Source organism: Nansenia antarctica (assembly GCF_963989245.1).
Source record: "Nansenia antarctica genome assembly, chromosome: 5".
Taxonomy (NCBI): Eukaryota; Metazoa; Chordata; class Actinopteri; order Argentiniformes; family Microstomatidae; genus Nansenia; species Nansenia antarctica.
Genome location: NC_137690.1, coordinates 30,727,910 through 30,747,442, shown reverse-complemented (window position 1 = coordinate 30,747,442; position 19,533 = coordinate 30,727,910). Strand labels below are relative to the sequence as shown.

Below are 19,533 nucleotides of genomic sequence, written 5' to 3'. Positions count from 1 at the left end.
AAGGGAAAGTGGGTGGCATCGTACAGCAGCATATGTATACAAGGCAGGCTATAGCTACGACAGTCTCCCATTAACACAGAAAATCTTTTTGTCTTCACATAAATAAGAGTACTGTACGTTGTTTATCGCTCAATAAAACCGATTGCCAAAAAGAGAACCCGACCAGGGTGTCATGATTGCATAACCGGAAGCATAGATGACTTTCACAGGAAATGTAACTGGGCTATTATTGTTGCCAGAGAGCTGCGAAAATGGCGGTGTCTCGTCGCTGCTCGCAACAACAACAGCAGGGTACCCTGCAATCTCCGCCACGAAACAGCCCTCTGTCGGCCAGTCCTCCGGGGTCCCCACCGTCAATGGCTCTCGTTACGGCGACTGTTGTGCCTCCGGACGGCGAGCGTGAATGCAGCGGAGGTATGGAGAGCTCTCCGGCCTCGCCTGATCCTCCAGCCCCGGCCCTGGGTGGGAGCAGCGCCAGCTCCGCCACCACCACCCCCGGCGGGGGGAGCAGCAGCGTCTCCAGCCCCGGGTCGGGAGGCACCAGCCCCGGGGACAGCGGCGGCGGCGGCGGGGGGGTCGGCGGGGCTTTCAGGGAGCTGTTCGAGGCCTGCCGGAACGGAGACGTGTCTCGGGTGAAAAGACTAGTCGACACAGTGAATGTGAACGCGAAGGACATGGCGGGGCGAAAATCTACCCCTCTTCATTTCGCCGCAGGTTAGCATGCGAGCTGCTAATGTGTTTGTGTTGTCAACGTGTTAGCTGGGTTTGGAAAGCAGCTGACGTTGTTCGCCCGTCGTGCAGGTCGACCACTGCCATTTTGGCCCCTCACGATGGGCCAGGGAGAGTCAGCCCAGCGGTGTTGATGTTCCACCGTCCGAATAGATCAATAAAAGCTGCCCTGTTTGTATTTCTTATTTCTATCCCTGACCCTGGCTTTATAATCCGTCACCCCGGAGGAAACCCCGAATTCAGATTCGCCTTTTCTCCAAAATGTTGATCGAAAATATTAGCAGTAGTTTATATGTGTTATGGAAATTGTTGTGCACGTATAACAAACGGAGTTGGTATTCTACTCCTTTAAATACTTTGCAGAGTATTTATATGTATGGGTGAGTTAAACCTTGAAACCTTTGAAAGATTAGCAAATTCGACTTTAGTGCAATGGATTGCCTGTGCATTGTAGACTGATACCTAAGTAAGTTATCTATATTAATCATTTTATTTTATTTTTATTTTTAAATAATCTACAAAGGCCCCATTCTCATTCTGTGTGAATCTAATAAACCGTCCAGTGACTCTCTCCCTATCAGGCTTTGGCAGAAAGGATGTGGTGGAACACCTCTTACAGACGGGGGCCAACGTCCATGCCAGAGACGACGGCGGGCTGATCCCCCTGCACAACGCCTGCTCCTTCGGCCACGCTGAGGTGGTCAGTCTCCTCCTGTGCCAAGGCGCCGACCCCAACGCACGGGACAACTGGAACTACACACCCCTGCACGAGGCAGCCATCAAGGGCAAGATCGATGTGTGCATTGGTAAGGATCGCTAAAATGGTCCATGTTGTAAAATGGTCCATGTTGTGGCTCACCTGTCCATGGACCCCCATGAGAAACCCAGCAGTGTTTATTGAAGTTTGTGATTTTAAATGAAATCAATCAATCAAATTGCCTATGTGCTTTCCACCACAGTGTTGCTCCAGCATGGAGCGGATCCCAACATCCGCAATACCGACGGCAAGTCTGCCCTGGACCTGGCTGACCCCTCGGCCAAGGCTGTGCTGACCGGTGAGTCTCAACTAGTCCTGTTTTACTATCTTGACTCATGGCGATCTCTGAACCTCGCCTCAAACCTCTCTGTCTCATTCTAACCTGCTGATGGTTTGTGTGCACTCAGGTGAGTACAAGAAGGACGAACTCCTGGAAGCAGCAAGGTGAGTCCTGGTGTGCTAGTCCGCTAGCTGTGTTATGGTCATTGTTTGGATCCAGTTGAGTTGAGTTTAGTCGTTTTCCAACAATATAGTCTGTTATCGCAGACGCAGCTTCTAGCCACCACTCTAACACAGTCTGGCTCTTCTCTCCTCTGCCCTTTGTGTTCTTTGTGAAATGCTTTAGGAGTGGGAATGAAGAAAAACTGATGGCACTGCTGACTCCGTTAAATGTCAACTGCCATGCAAGCGATGGCCGCAAGGTAATAATATGTGTGCCGGTCACAAACATATATATATAAACACCACATGTCTATGCTGTATATTATGGTTGTTGCGAATTACCTCACAGTAAACGGTTACGTTGCCGACAGCGAGTCAGAGAATTCCTGGGAGAATATGTGTTGTTTCATCATATTAAAAGTCACAGGATTAAAAACACCCTCTAAGTTTTGCAGGATTATGTTATGTAGCGCAATACGAAGAGGCTTTGACATTGGATTGGTAAAGGATTTAGGCAGGAGGGGACGCTTAAATCTGAGTAAATGTATGTAGCCATATGGGGAATTATACCTCTGTCAACTTGGCTTTCATCAATCTTGCCCATCTGTCTAAACCTCCAGTCATCCAGTCATTTGAGTTGAAATGTCACCCATGCCTTTGTACATGGGGTCCACTTAACCTTTAACCTTACCCTTAACAATGATTCTCTGTATGTAGGGGGTGTTCCAACTGTATGTAGGGGGTCCTTCATTTTATTTCGTAAGTGGTGTCACTTTAGATGAATATTTTGCTGTGGTTGCCCTCAAGATTGTGTGTAGTGTAGTTTTGAGAATGGATGATCTGTTTTTAATTTTCCAGCCTTGCCTAGTAATTTCGCAGTTTATTTGGAAACATATGAGCATCCGTTTCCTAAACCAGAAAGTTTATTCTCTATTATTTCTCCCCCAATTTTTTTTATTCAGCCTATATGTTACAGACCTTCCATATTAGGTTAATGCATTTGTGCCTGTTTAGTGCGAGAGTTTCATCTTAAAATGTCACAAGTGTTTTGTGGGGATCGTGGTGGTTGTTTTGGATTGATTTTAAGCTTTACTTTGTTTGTAGTTGTTGATGGGTTGGGTATAGGGAGCGGGGGGCGGGGGGGATTTTGGCTTTCCAGAGTTCTCTCTTACCCATAGCATTATGACTAGACAATTACATTCTGTGAGTGTCTCCTTGAAATGTCAGAAAGCTTTCCTTTCCCCCTTCGTTCTGTTTGGCTTCAGATTTATTTACTAAATTTTCACCCCATCTGCCACGAAGGAGAAAGTCCTAGTTAAAAAGGCCTCTATTTCTTTCTTGGCAAGGAACCGTGATCTAATTATTCATATTAATAATTCATAGGATTGGCAAGGATTAGCAATATTTACGTGTCTCGTTAATTCTCTCTGTGGGGGTATTCAAGCATTACTGATTATTCTCTGACAGTTTAGCTGCAAGGGTCTTTTTCACACACTTACAGTGTACCTGAATGACATTTAGGAAATTCTCTTTTGATTTCATTCTCATCGTTAGGGCTCCTCCTCCTCCTCCATCCTTTGTTTTGTTGGGTCATGTTTGGGTTCAAAACCTGAGCCTTTTATCCAGACTAAGGAGCACCGTGCTAACACCAACACTCTCCCTGCCCCTCAGTGTCCAGTACTGGGGACTGGGACTGCTCCTTGGGGCGTCCACAGAGATGTCTCTTGTCCTGGGAACACCATGGAGCTCATAGAATACACATTTCCCCTTAACTGTGCCCTGGTGTCACTTTGAATTCAGACAATATATCCTGGGACGGGTTACTGTAGTGTATTTATCTCTTTATGAACTAAAAAGGGTGAGAAAATTGTCCTCTCTTGCTGTAAAACGACAATGGTATCATTTTGTAATTTTATGTTTCGTTTTGTTTTCTGTGACTCTGGCGACATTGTCGATCAGTCAACATCCCAAAAAATGCTGGTAAGTTTATTTTGATAACAGCCCACCTGATTCATGCACTGTTGTGATTTTAATATATTTTTTTTTCCAATAAGATGGCTCTCACTCGCACATAATGGACCTGGGGGCACTGGTCATTTTCATTGTGTGTGTGTGTGGGGTGGGGGGGGGGGGGGTCGTGGTGGTGCTGAGGCAATAACTTTTGCATTTGGAAAGGAGCTTAAAAAAAAAAAATCCACATTGACTGCTTGTCAGAACGCCCCCGCACCCCCTCTCTAACTGCTTCACACTCACCCACATCCTCCTCCTCCTTCAGTCACTCGCCCTTCGATCGATGTTGTCTGCTCTTTTTTGGATGGTCACATGTGCATGTCTTGGAAGCCTCTACCTGCATTTTGTCAATCGGTGTGTGTGTGTGATTTGTGTGATTTGTGTCCACTTCTCACTTCTAATCTGAATGGGTTCCATTCCTCCTCCGTAAAAGCCAAACAGAAGTCAATCCGTGGCTCAATTTTGCTGTCACTCATTCCTTTTTGTGTTTGTATCTTTGTGATTGCCCCTTTTCTTTAATTATCTTACACTGAATGGTGCACTTTGGTTAACTTTTTTTACTCTGTCCTCTCCGAACGACACAACTGTGTCCTCAACCCCCGAGTCTTGCCGTGGTCGTCTTCTGTCTTGGTACCTGTGCATGCAACCGACTGTGTCTTTCCCTTTTTTTCTATGTGAGCTCAACTGAAGCTACTGTCAGACTCACGACCGGGGAGTCCTAATCTATTCCACAGCTTTGCTTTCACTAACATTTGTTTTGTTTGGCTGAAAATGGGCATCGGGAGATTTGAAATGGCCTGTACAGACATACACAAACACACTCTTTTCATACAGCAGAGCGCATTCTTAGCCAGGCTTTTGGGAAATCCTGCATCTTTTGGATAATTTATTTTGGAAAGAAGGGAGTGATGTCTCGCTAGTTATCGGGGGTGTAGGCCTTACCAGTGTTTGATTGTCAGCCTGTCAGTATATTGTTGAAAGCTCTTTCTCTCTTCCTGCAACATGTCTTAACTTTTATAAAAGTAGACGTGAGGCTGTGAGGTAGACAATCTGACCATCAATTCTGTCAGACTAAACACAGGAAGGGTGGTGGGGAAGGTTGGACCATTTTGAGCTTGCAGCGCTTCTGAGCATAATCAGTCTCTCTCTCTCTCTCTGCCTCTTTCTCTCTCACTCTCTACCTCTGCCTCTCTCTCTCTGCCTCTCTCTGCCTGCTTCCTGGAAGGCAGTGTGTGTACTGAGGTGCAGTGTCAGCTCTGTATCAAATGACGTGTCCTCTCTTGCAGTCCACCCCTCTGCACCTGGCCGCCGGCTACAACCGCGTCCGCATCGTTCAGCTTCTCCTGCAGCACGGAGCGGACGTCCACGCCAAGGACAAAGGGTAGGGTGGTTGGGGGGGGGGGTCCTCTTTCACACATTCACACACAGTCCTGCAACACTCAACCACTAGGGGTGAAACGGTATACGTATTCGAACAGAAGATTTTCGGTACGGGTCCTTCGGTTTGGTTCATGTGTGAATGTGTGTCCACTGCACTTTTCGTGTGTTGAAGTTATCTCAGCCAGTACGCATGCGCACGCACGCCACAGAGAGATTGTTAGTAATTTAGCAGTTGTTATGGCCAACGTAGATAAACTAGAGCTCCAGGTCTCTCTAAACTAGTTCCTCCAGCTTCCCTTAAATCTCCTGTTTGGGAAAAATTACAGTTTCTGAGTTACCTACAATGACGATGGACAAAGACAGGTGGATCGGACCAAAGCTATTATGCCTGCATTGTTCAACTGCGATCGGGTATGCAGCTGGCTGTGCGTCGAACTTGCTCACTCATTTGAGTCGTTATCACCTGAATGTGAGCATCACAGGTACAAGAAAAAACTGTGAAGTGCATAGCCAGCTTTAAGCAGCCTCTCTCTAACAATTTAGACCGGGCCTCAACAAACGCCATAGGTGTTTTTATAGCAGCGGACCATACTCTGTTGTGGAGAACACAGGTTTTAAACACATGTTGAAAGTAATCGAGCCTCGTTACGTAGTTCCCTCTCGTCCGCATTTCAGCCACTAAATCCTACCAGCCCTTTATAAACAAGCACAAACTACAGTTGTCCACGACTTATCCAAGGCATCTGCTATCACTCTCACGACATCTATATATCTCTATATGTGTGTTTTGTGAATGTTTACCCTGCCGAAAAACCGAACCTTGTCAACCACATCCTGTACTGATGAGTTGAAGATGAGAGAAATTGGGAATCGACTGTGAACGCACATGCTTAACACAATGACTTGTTCTCATCGACAGCGGCCTCGTCCCCCTTCACAACGCCTGCTCCTACGGCCATTTCGAGGTCACAGAGCTTCTCCTCAAGGTAGGGCCACCTCGTCGTCGAATCTTGTTCTCGCCGCCATCACGTCGCCGATGGCTCTGCTTTTTTAAAATGTATTTTCGGTTTTAGAAGATTTGTTTTGGATTTTTTTTATGATGTTTTGAACTTTTGTGACTTTGTTTGTAGCACGGAGCGTGCGTGAACGCCATGGACCTGTGGCAGTTCACCCCCCTGCACGAGGCCGCCTCGAAGAACCGCGTGGAGGTGTGCTCCCTGCTGCTCAGTCACGGCGCCGACCCCACCCTGCTCAACTGCCACAGCAAGAGCGCTGTGGACATGGCCCCCACCCCGGAGCTCAAAGAGAGGCTCACCTGTAAGTAGAGCTGGAGACCGGAAACCCCCCCCCCACACACACACACACACACACACATATATGTTGTATACACACACAGACACGCAGAAACACTCGTGAACCATGTCGACGAAATAAATACACTTAACCATTTGCTCACTTGCAAACTGCAGACAGAAGGCGACCCGCACACCGACGAGAACGTCCTGAGCGCTCCAACGCTCATTAGTAGTTTCTTCTCCTTTTCGCCTTCTCTTTCTAGACGAGTTTAAGGGTCACTCTCTGCTCCAGGCAGCCAGGGAGGCCGACATGGCCAAGGTGAAGAAGACCCTGGCTCTGGAGATCATCAGCTTCAAACACCCGCAGACCAACGAGACAGCGCTGGTGAGACCCCCCCCGCTTCCCCGGCGCTAACACCTCGCCACGCTTTATGTAAACGCTCTAACACCTACTCGCGAGAAAAGCTCGCAAGGGAACGTCCCGTCAGGTTTAGCTCAAAGTATTTGAGTGGAGAAACGGCCGATTCATGAGAGCCGTTGTTATGTATTGAAGTGTTATTTTTAGCTATGTGGACCACCGTAGTTGGAATGATGAAAAGCTGTATAGGTAACGAGTGTTGACCTGTCAGGAATGCGGAAGTGATACCATGCCTGTATACCTGCGGTTTGGTCAGTAAAGCTACGGACATATATCAAAGTGTCTCGCCGCCTCTGCCTCCATTCTTTATTGGGAATTATAGATGTTATTGGTTATATACATAACACCGTTGTTGTCGTCTTTGTTTCCCCAGCACTGTGCCGTCGCCTCCCCGCACCCCAAACGCAAGCAGGTGACCGAGCTGCTGCTGCGTAAAGGCGCCAACATCCACGAGAAGAACAAAGAGTAAGGGACTTCTCGGACAACCCCGAAAACACCCGTCATCGTGTTTCCCTCTGCTCCGACGAGTGAGCGACTCTCGACCGTAACCTCTCTCTGTCTCTCTGTCTCTTTAGCTTTATGACCGCCCTGCACGTCGCCGCCGAGAGGGCCCACAACGACATCCTGGAGGTGCTGCAGAAACACGGGGCCAAGGTAACGTACGCACGTCGCGGCGAATGTCGCGGTCGGCCACCATTCTGTCCGAAACCCGACTCTCTTTGCTCACGTGTAGAAATTACCGCATAAGTCCCATCCCCCACACGCACACACACACGCACTGTACATTTCACTTTTCCCACAAATCAAAACGGGGATCTGTCTCTTGTTTGATCCGTGGTCTTCTGTGGCGGAGTGCAGGTGAACGCGGTGGACACCCTGGGGCAGACGGCCCTCCACCGGGCGGCCATGGCCGGCCACATCCAGACCTGCAGGCTGCTGCTGAGCTACGGGGCCGACGCCTCCGTCGTCTCCCTGCAGGGCTTCACAGCCTCCCAGATGGGCAACGAGGCGGTGCAGCAGATCCTCAACGGTACATGGGGGGACTGTGTGTGTGTGTGTGTGTGTGTGTGTGTGTGTGTGTGTGTGTGCGTCTGTGTGTGTTTGTGTGTGTGTTTGTGTGGGTGTGTGTGTGGGGGGGTGTGTGTGTGTGGATAGATAGATAGATCTATCTGATGTGTATGATACCGTATGATGTGAGCTTTAATAAACGCTTTCGTCACGGAAAGCGACCTCCCTCCCAGAAGAACGGGAGGTCAGTATCAATCGCGCTCGCACGGCTGCGCTCTCTGGAGGTCTCGGTGTGTTGTTACAGTGACGGTAATGCTGTGTTGTTGTTGTTGTTGCTGCCGCCTTTGACTCTTTTTCTAACCCCCTTCCCTTCAGAAAATGTCCCGACTCGCAACTCGGATGTCGACTACCGTTTCCTTGAAGCTGCCAAAGCTGGGGATCTGGACACTGTGCAGGTAAGCTGATCGGCTTACAAGAGTCTCTGGGGTCTTGAATGCGATCCTAATAACGCATGCATCAGCGGTGATCTGTGTATCGACCATCTTTGATTCTCACTCCGTTTCAATTGCCATCGAATAGCGCATAACACGTCTCGGATTGTGCCTTTAAGCTTCCTGTCGTGTGGTGTGTGGTGTGCGTGTGTGTGTCTGTATGTCTCTGTGTGTGTGTCTCTGTGTGTATGTGTGTGTGTGTGTGTGTTGCAGCAACTGTGCACGCCTCAGAACGTGAACTGCCGCGACCTGGAGGGTCGCCACTCCACCCCCCTCCACTTCGCCGCGGGCTACAACCGCGTGGCCGTGGTGGAGTACCTGTTGCACCACGGAGCCGACGTGCACGCCAAAGACAAGGGGTACGTTCCTGTTTCACCACACACACACACACACACCCCCCCCTGCCCCGTCTCTCTGCCGGCTCTCGTCTTTGACAGGACCGATCGCTTCACATTAGATCGCATTTACATTAGATTAGATTAGATTCAACTTAAATTGTCATCGCAGAGTATGAGTACTATACCACGAAATGCAGTTTAGCATCCAACCAAAAGTGCAAATAGTGAAATAAGAACTAGGTAATAATCACTAACTTAGTGACTTAGGGCTTAATTTAGCCGTAAGTTACTCCAGGGAGACTGTGCCTGGGATCTCTAACTGCAAGTCGCTTTGGATAAAAGCCTCTGCTAAATGGTCAAATAAATGAAGTAAATGTACTGGTTTTGTTTGTGTGTGCCGCAGCGGTCTGGTGCCCCTCCACAACGCCTGCTCGTACGGACACTACGAGGTGGCGGAGCTCCTGGTGCGCCACGGGGCGTCGGTGAATGTGGCCGACCTGTGGAAGTTCACCCCGCTGCACGAGGCTGCCGCCAAGGGCAAATACGAGATCTGCAAACTGCTGCTCAAAGTAAGTCTCTGAGACAAGGCTACATGCTCAATGTCTTATGTCAAACAGGGAAGTGTTTATGATGATGATGACGGTAATCACTTTGTACGGGGCGGGGGGGGGGGGGGGGCAACAATTCATATAGGTAGCTCAAAGCGTTCATATAATAACGCTCCCCCTGACGCGACACCTATTCCTCCTTGTGTCGCCCCTGTCCAGCACGGAGCAGACCCCACCAAGAAGAACCGGGACGGGAACATGCCCCTGGACATGGTGAAGGACGGGGACACGGACATCCAGGACCTGCTGAGGGGCGACGCCGCCCTGCTGGACGCCGCCAAGAAGGGCTGCCTGGCCCGTGTCCAGAAGCTCTGCAGCCCGGAGAACATCAACTGCAGGGACACACAGGGACGCAACTCCACCCCGCTGCACCTCGCAGGTACTGGAAACCAACCGTTCCCCATAGCAACTCCGCAGACTGCTTCTTCTTCTACCAGACCCCCTCCCGGCCCAGGTTCATTAGACCAGAACGTAGTAGAATTGTCAATGACTGATGAATGTGGACTGCTCACATAAATGGATACGTTTTGTCAGACTTATTCCCCTAATACATTGGCTAATACATCTACTTTTGACATTTGACCAGAACATTGTTTGTGAGTTGAGTGTGTGTGTGTGATTGTCATCTGTCTTATCTCCTCCGCCTCTACAGACCCACAGACCTATATCAAACCTTTCCTGTATGGGAAAGATAATTGAAATAGCTGCTCACAAACAACTTAGCAATTAATTGACCCTAAATTATGACTTTCCCTTTGATTACTTTTAATCAGGCTTTCGTCTCCTAGGACCTTCGGGCATTGTCCTAAACTGGTTTAGATCCTACCTACAGGACAGACACTACTATGTCTCCATTGGCAACTTTGTGTCCGACCAAATTAAAATTACACATGGAGTTCCCCAAGGATCAATCCATGGCCCCCTCCTATTCAATCTCTACATGCTTCCATTGGGACACATCCTAAAAAAAGAACTAAATTGTCTACCACCACAATGCGGATGACACTCAAATCTACGTAGCCCTCTCACCGAACGACTATGGTCCCATCGACAATCTCTGTAATTGCATTGAACAAATACACGCCTGGATGAGACAAAACTTCCTCCAATTAAACAAGGACAAAATGGAGATAATTGTATTCAGTGCACCTGACAAAAGATAGAAAGTCAGTGCAAAACTTGATTCTCTCTCTCCAAACTAAAAAATAGGTCAGAAACCTTGGTGTAATTCTAGATCTAAACTTCAACAACCATATAAACTCACTCAGGTAACTAAATCAGCCTACTATCACCTGAAAAACATAACAAGAATGAGGTTTTATGTCTAAACAAGACCTTGAAAAACTTACCAATGCATTTGTTCAGAGTAGACTTGATTATTGCAATTATTGCAGTATTGCTGCAATATCATATCTACGTTTGAACACATTGCACCAATTCTGAGATCTCTACACTGGCTACCAGTCTCTCAGAGAACTGAATTCAAAGGTCTTGGATCAAAATACATATCAGGTCTCCTCCTATATTCTAGCAAGGCCCCTAAGGTCGGCTAGAGACTAATCAGCTAACCATTCCAAGAGTGAAAACAAAACATTGTGAAGCAGCTTTCAGTCACTGCCTCGTGCTCCTGGAACAAACTCCCTGAAGCCCAAACCCTAACCTAAAAGCGGCTATGCTTAAATCACTAACACTTCTCTATCTATGTCTTTTTATCCATTATCTATTATCTTATGTTTGATCTATTTACTACTTATATCTGTATCTTGTTCAATGTTAAATGTTTATCTATTTATTCTCTATATCGATTCTTGTCATTTTTATTTTCTTACTATTCTCCTCTTGCTGTATTTTTTAATGCTGTAATGTAAAGCACTTTGAATTCCCCCTGTTGTATGAAATGTGCTACATAGATAGCCTTGACTAGATCCTAGCCCTAACCTTGACTACACCGTAGCCCTAACCTTGACTAGACCCTAACCGTGACTAGACCCTAGCCCTAACCTTGACTAGACTCTAACCCTAACCTTGACTAGACTCTAACCCTAACCTTGACTAGACCCTAACCTTGACTAGACCCTAGCCCTAACCTTGACTAGACCCTAACCTTGACTAGACCCTAGCCCTAACCTTGCCTAGACCCTAGACCCTAACCTTGCCTAGACCCTAGCCCTAACCTTGCCTAGACCCTAGCCCTAACCTTGCCTAGACCCTAACCCTAACCTTGCCTAGACCCTAACCTTGACTAGACCCTAACCCTAACCTTGACTAGACCCTAACCCTAACCTTGACTAGACCCTAACCCTAACCTTGACTAGACCCTAACCCTAACCTTGACTAGACCCTAACCCTAACCTTGACTAGACCCTAACCTTGACTAGACCCTAGCCCTAACCTTGACTAGACCCTAACCTTGACTAGACCCTAGCCCTAACCTTGACTAGACCCTAGCCCTAACCTTGACTAGACCCTAGCCCTAACCTTGCCTAGACCCTAGCCCTAACCTTGCCTAGACCCTAGCCCTAACCTTGCCTAGACCCTAGCCCTAACCTTGACTAGACCCTAGCCCTAACCTTGCCTTGCCTTCCAGCCGGCTACAACAACCTGGAGGTGGCAGACTATCTCCTGGAACACGGGGCGGATGTCAACGCTCAGGACAAAGGAGGACTCATCCCTCTGCACAACGCCGCCTCCTACGGGGTGAGTCATCCCCTCCACACCACACACTCTCCACGCCACACACCCTACACACCACACACCCTACACACCACACCCTACACACCACACACCCTACACACCACACAGACCCTCAGCAAAGACCCACTGTTGCCGTTACAGTAACAATGCTGCGCTTTACCGCGAGACAAACTCCCACACCGTGGGCAGAGAAAGTCATAAAGCCCTAAAGTAACCGCGATGGTAAAACGAACGTTAAATCTCTAGAAGGTGAAATCTCTAGAAGGTGAAATCTCTAGGAGGTGAAATCTCTAGGAGGTGAAATCTCTAGGAGGTGAAATCTCCAGGAGGTGAAATCGCTATAAAGCCCAGTTTATGCTTCTGCGTAAAATCGACGGTGTAGGCTACGGCGTAGCTTGCGTAGGCCCGCGTAGCCTTGCGTAGGCTACGGCGTAGATTGACGCGCACCTCTCCAAAAATGTAACTACGCCGCATTTTCTACGCAACCGTAAGCACAGTGATTGGTCCGCTTGGTAGCACATGATTCCGATATGATTCCGACTCTCTCGTCGGCCAAAATGCGGAAGCCATGACAGAAATGTCATTTACTTTTTCTGTAATTACTTATTAATTAAGATTTGAAAAATTATGATAACCATCGTATTATCTTAGTTTAATGACATTTCAATGCATCATAGAACTTTTATTTACAACAAGAATAACAACAAACCGTTCCAACGGAGCGCCCTATGGAAGCAGTCAGGCACAGCCTTCCTATAAGAAGCGCGAATCACATTTACGAGATGTACAATCCTGTTTATTTAGAAATAAATTATTAGTTACAGGGAGCCCCATGGCTGTTCGTTGGGTTTAAATTATATTTATGATAGACATATTTAATGTAAAGTTATCTATAACAACTGTGATTGGTCCGCTTGGTAGCGTCACATTCCGACTCTCTCGTAAATGCGGAAGTCATGACAGAAATGTTATTTACTTTTTCTGTAATTACTTATTAATAAAGATTTTAAAAATGATGATAACCATCTTATTATCTTAGTTTACTGTCATTTATCAAAGCATTATAGACATTTTCTTTACAACAAGCATAACAAAAATATGTTTTTTGATCGCTATTATGCCGCTATGAGTACACCGACCAACGCAGAACTATAAACTTGGAGAGCCTGCGCGTAGGCTACGGCGTAGACGCGCGTAAATTCGACGCAGAAGCATAAATCGGGCTTAAGGCTCTACGACGACAGCCCACGATCTCACCGGTCTATCCCTTCTCTCTCCTCTCCGTCTCCTCCTCCTCCAGCACGTGGACATCGCCGCCCTCCTGATCAAGTACAACACGTGCGTCAACGCCACAGACAAGTGGGCCTTCACCCCCCTCCACGAGGCAGCTCAGAAGGGCCGCACCCAGCTGTGCGCCCTGCTGCTGGCCCACGGCGCCGACCCCACCATGAAGAACCAGGAGGGGCAGACGGCGCTGGACCTGGCCACGGTACTGCTACCCCCCCGGACTTGTCACGGGATACTTAACGCATCAGAACTTAAAAAAAAAAAAAACGTTTTTAATTTTTAAAATGTTATTTCCATCCATATGCTTTTTAACTTAATTTGCACCCCTCCCCCCTCTCTCTCTCTCTCTCTCTCTCTCTCTCTCTCTCTCTCTCTCTCTCAAATCATTTGTCATCCTCTAACTCACTCGACTACTCTGGATTGGTCTCTTCCCCTCGCCCATCCCCTCAGGCTGACGACATCCGCGCCCTGCTGATGGATGCCATGCCGCCCGACGCCCTCCCCAGCTGCTTCAAGCCCCAGGCCACGGTGGTGAGTGCCTCGGTCATCTCCCCGGCCTCCACACCCTCCTGCCTGTCGGCGGCCAGCAGCATCGACAACCTGGCCGGGCCGCTCAGCGACCTGGGCGCCGCAGGGACCTCCTCCTCCTCGGGGGTGGCTGACGGGGCCACGGGCTCGGACAGGAAGGAGGGAGAGCGTAAGTAGCGACGGGGGAAGACAGGGAGGGGGGGGGTGTTTCTGGGGGGTTCTCCAAGAGCGTCGAGTAAGGAATGAGGGGAGAGGATGAGTGAAGGGAGCTTCACAGGTCTGATCAGGGTTCGGGTGTCTTCTCTTCCTCCGACTAGGATCTTCAACAGCTTTACCCACCCATCTCAAGTCTTCTCCACTGCTAGAACGTCTTCTTTCTAACTCAGTGTTTTAAATTCCAGCAGAGGGGGGCGGGAGGGAACGGTTTCCTCATTTGCTCTTGCCTTGTTGTTCCAGTGGCGATGCTGGATATGAACATCAGTCAGTTCCTGAAGAGCTTGGGCCTGGAGCACCTGAGGGACATCTTTGAGAGGGAGCAGGTGAGAGAGACGCCACTCGATTTGGGTTTCCAACTCCTAGCCCACCAGTCTGAGGTGTCATCTAATGCGTCAATGACGGATAAGGTTTTCAGAAGTGCAAAAAGTTAAATGATGTATAACACATTTTCCATTAATAATATATTTTATATTTTGGACCCAAAGATGTGCAAATAGGACTAACATAGATTGTCATCATTCGGTACAACCATTATATTTATATTTAACCAGATTTCTGGTTGTACCAAATTATTATTTTTGGTTGTACCGAATGATTTTCTTCAAGTAAACAGTTAAAACAGGCACATGTTTAGCTACCTATGTGAGAACTTGACCTTGAGCTTGAACTTAGCAATATAAGAATTAATATTAAATATATCTTTCTAAAATATTTCAACATTTTCAGTGTGTTTTAGCGGTTGTACTGAATGATGTGATACTTGAGGACATTCATAACAGGGAGCGGAAAAGTGCATTTATCAAACATTTAAGAGAGAGCTGGATACTTTTCTTCTCACTCAGGGGGTCTGCTACATCTTAATGATGTCATATCCTGTCACATGATGATTATCAGTTGATTTGATCCAAAATGGTGCCTTGAAATTGGTTGCTCCGAATGATATCAGTGAAATCATTTTTTTGTGATTTGAGGAAAGCAAACATTTTTACATAAAAACCCTTAGCCATTTTGCAGTATATTGTTATAAACCCTTGTAAAATCATGCCAGAATGTTTATATAAAGTTGTAATATAATTTTAGATATTTTAATGGCACATTAGCTGGTTGCATTTGTGTTCGGACGGTTGTACGAATGACTTTTCAACCGTTTAAAGAGCTGAAAGTGCCTGAATTTGTCAAACAAATCACCATAAACTCTGTGTATTCAATAAAGGAGAGCAAATAGTGTTAGTTAACATAATGTATATATATATATATTAATAGTTAATTTTAGAAAATATTACATTCGGACACAAAATGTACACGTCATTGACCCACGTATTAGATTAGATTCAACGTAGTAATAATAATAATTAATAATTCATTATATTTACAAAGCGCTTTTCAGAGACTCAAAGACGCTGACAATATGGGTACACAGAAACAACAAGCAGCAGATAACGCGGGCATATAGAACACAGTACTAACCAACAGGCACAGGAAACAGTTAACACATCAAAGTGGCACGGTTAGGTACAAGTACAAAAGACAACGATGTGGATGTTTTCTCCTCTTGAGGAAGGGAGAGAGGGGGCGGGATCTGTTGTCAAGGAAACGTGAAAGGAGGGCCTGCCTCCTTGCCTGCTGCCTTCCACAGTGTCCTCACCGTGTGTGTGTATGTCTCCAGATCTCCCTGGACGTGCTGGCAGACATGGGCCACGAGGAGTTGAAGGAGATCGGGATCAACGCCTACGGCCACCGCCACAAACTAATCAAGGGCGTGGAGAGGCTGCTGGGGGGGGGGCAAGGTCAGGACACACACCCCACCCACCCTCCGTTACAAGTCTCTGAGGGTCTATCCTACAGCATCGGTGTTTCATTGTCTTTAACCCTTTCAAACCCGCTCACCGTATCACGGCGTGTGTAACAGAGGAGTGTTGTTGTTGTGGTTTTTCTCTCAGGTGCCAACCCTTACCTGACATTCCACTGTGCCAACCAGGGCACGGTCCTCATCGACCTGGCCCCCGACGACAAGGAGTGCCAGTCCGTGGAAGAAGAGGTGGGTTCCGTCGTCGTACCGTGTTCTCGGCTTCGCTTGAAACTCTGGATCTGGTGTTGAGCCTTGAGCCTAGTTCCTAGCCTTGAACCTAACTGTCAATAGAGAATCTCCTTTGAAAGTGTGATTTAGTCTACTGCTAGGGTGTGTGTGTGTGTATGTGTGTGTGTGTGTGTGTGTGTGTGTGTGTGTGTGTGTGTGTGTGTGTGTGTGTGTGTGTGTGTGTGTGTGTGTGTGTGTGTGTGTGTGTGTGTGTGTGTGTGTGTGTGTGTGTGTGTGTGTGTGTGTGTGTGTGTGTGTGTGTGTGTGTGTGTGTGTGTGTGTGTGTGTGTGTGTGTGTGCGTGCGTGTGCGCGTGCGCGGGGTAAAGTTTGCCACATATGTTGTGATCTTGTGACACTGAGGTGTGTGTGTGTGTGTCTGTCTCCTCCAGATGCAGAGCACCATCAGAGAGCATCGAGATGGGGGCAACGCAGGGGGAGTGTTCAGCAGATACAACATCATCAAGGTGAGCTCACATTAACAGTACAACACTGTCCAAATGACTGTCTGTCTACGTTTATACTTGTCTTTGAGATTTCAAATAAATCAAGTCCCTGTCAACTGACCTGCTAAATAAAATAAATGTCTGTCTGTCCGTGCAGATCCAGAAGATTGTCAATAAGAAGCTGAGGGAGAGATACACACACCGCCAGAAGGAGATCTCAGATGAGAACCACAACCACCACAATGAACGCATGCTCTTCCACGGTAACTCCACTTCACATGACTGCCTTGTTTGCTTTTTATTTTTATTTTTAATCCTTCCGTTTCGGGGTAATGTCTAACAGATCGTTACTGACGGTGAAAGATTTGTCGCCGTTGTTTTTCTCCACTTTTTTCGTTGACGCTTATGTATCGTTATCGACTCGTCTGCTCTTGTGCTTCTGTCTTCAGGTTCTCCGTTCATAAACGCCATCATACACAAAGGCTTCGACGAGCGCCACGCCTACATCGGGGGGATGTTCGGAGCGGGGATCTACTTTGCGGAGAACTCCTCCAAGAGTAACCAGTATGTGTACGGCATCGGAGGCGGCACGGGCTGCCCCACTCACAAGGACCGCTCCTGTTACCTGTGTCACAGGTGAGACCCCCCCCATGGATCTGCTAGACAGTCAGGGTTGCCAAATCCTCCTACGTTTGGGAAACTTTTCCGATCATTTCCAAGGTTTCCATAAGGAAACCCGTATGCAAACTTTGGAAATGATCGGAAAGTTTCCCAAACGTATGGGAGTTTTGCAACCCCTTACGCACAGTGAAGTCCCAAGAGTTTGGGTGCGAATGCGTCCGTCATAACTCGTCTGTGAATAGAAAAGCTGTTAGTAAGTCAGGAATAAAGAAACGTCTTGTTCCTGTTGTTTGTGCGACGTCATATGACACCCGTTTCCCGTTTCCCGTGCGTCCAGGCAGATGCTGTTCTGCCGGGTGACCCTGGGGAAGTCCTTCCTCCAGTTCAGTGCCATGAAGATGGCCCACGCTCCTCCCGGGCACCACTCTGTGATCGGTCGGCCCAGCGTCAACGGCCTGGCCTACGCAGAGTACGTCATCTACAGAGGGGAGCAGGTGAGTGTCCCAGGATGACCCAGTGAAGAGGACCTAGCCATTGGTCAAGCTGGAAGCGTAGTAAAACCCATAGTCAGTCTGACAATAATCGGCCAATTCCAAATTCTCTGACCCCTACCTAGGCACTTGTGTCGATTTGAAAGGATTGAATAATGAATAATGTTTGGAAGGGTGTACGCTGTTGTGCCGCCACAAGGTGGTGCTGTCACCATATTCATGTACATGAATGACATCACATCATGATATGAACCATATTCATATTCATATCTGTCCATCTTCAGCGCTATACAAAGGTGCCTAGGAATAGGGGCGAGTCGTCTAATTCGTCTAAAATCGGGACACACGTTTGATGAGTTCAAATTGTTTGTCAATTGTTCAATCGAATGGAAATTGATGTTCAAGTTCATATTTGTTCCCGACAATGTCTTCTCTCCGTGGTGTGTCTGCAGGCCTTTCCAGAGTATCTCATCACCTACCAGATCCTTAAGCCGGAGAGCACAGGCCAGTCTGCTGCAGGGGCAGAGCAGAAGTCCTAGACCTGCACTGGGAGAACACAGCGCAAACACAGTTACTGAACGCGGCTCCGTCTGGCCCTACACCAGACCGGGGCTTCTTGGTGTTGCTTTTCGTTTTTTTTTTCCTTTTTATCGTACTGCCTAAAAAAATCCTTTTATTATCTCATCACCGAATTCCGTTGTTTGGTCCGGTAGAATTTAACGGTGACTGGTCAAAAACATATGAAATATACTGTGTATTATCTCCTCTGTGGTGACAGTCTTGTCTGTTTCCTTTTTGAATCGGCTGCATGTATGGACGCATGTGTGGCCCAATAGTGTGTGTGTGTGTGTGTGTGTGTGTGTGGGTTTCCACTACCCCACCCCCACCCCACCCCCAGGGCGAGGGTGTTGAGTAGTAGACTGAGTTCTGCCCTGCGGTGTCAGAATGGTAACCGTTGTCGTTCTCACCTCGTCATGCCTGGACATGGAGGATCACCTCCCTGCACCCTGTTGTTCCCAAAGTCTGTAACCTCTGTAATACTGGCCCCATCCGACACACCACCAAGTTAGAGAATGGCATATAGCCTTTGAAAATTATAATGATACCAATAACACTACCAAATGTATTATTTAACATTATTGATATACTGTAATCCTTTTTTTTTTTTTTTTATCTAAATGACTACAGAACACTGGGTTTGGGGGGTTTGTGTTCTGTTGTTGTTGTTGTTGTTGTTGTTGTTTGGGGCCTATTCCAGATGGAGCAGAACATCAGGAGAACGGGAGGAGAACAATCATCTACTCCAACATTCTGTTGTAAGTTGCACAACAAAACATGTCAACTCCACAACCCAGATTGCCATGGTCTTATTCATGGGCGTCCCATGTGTAAGGATTTGCACTTTTAAACAGAAAATATTTAAGTTATTTGAAATTAATTGCAAATGTTATGGGAAAAATGTTTATGTACAGGTTGTGTAAATGGATGTGTATAACTGTCGATGTTTAACAATGTCATTTGAGTTGTATTGTAAATGAAGTCAAAATTACTTTCTGGCCTTCTTGATTCTCTCTACTTTTTAAATAAACATCGTCCACGTAAGAGCATCAGTCTCTTTATTGACACATTTACTACCATTTCTCTTTACAGTTGTTAGATGTAGTTGTACATAATACATGATATGCTGTTTATGAAACTAC

At 47.2% G+C, this 19,533-nt stretch overlaps 1 protein-coding gene across 1 annotated transcript; it reads left to right on the top strand.

Annotated features, from left to right (window-relative positions):
- The first annotated feature begins 245 nt into the window (after positions 1–245).
- Positions 246–18,415, top strand: LOC308157222 (poly [ADP-ribose] polymerase tankyrase-1-like). The gene is made up of 28 exons (XM_080530730.1): positions 246–714; positions 1,311–1,535; positions 1,689–1,784; positions 1,894–1,930; positions 2,112–2,187; positions 3,887–3,907; positions 5,224–5,318; positions 6,237–6,303; positions 6,448–6,634; positions 6,876–6,997; positions 7,404–7,495; positions 7,606–7,684; positions 7,889–8,060; positions 8,414–8,493; positions 8,743–8,888; positions 9,271–9,436; positions 9,635–9,854; positions 12,063–12,172; positions 13,470–13,658; positions 13,907–14,153; positions 14,441–14,523; positions 15,867–15,987; positions 16,141–16,238; positions 16,668–16,742; positions 16,879–16,984; positions 17,171–17,357; positions 17,680–17,836; positions 18,286–18,415. The coding sequence occupies exons 1-28, from the start codon at positions 252–254 to the stop codon at positions 18,370–18,372; spliced, it is 3,804 nt and encodes a 1,267-aa protein (XP_080386856.1). The 5' UTR covers positions 246–251; the 3' UTR covers positions 18,373–18,415.
- Positions 18,416–19,533: the final 1,118 nt, after the last annotated feature.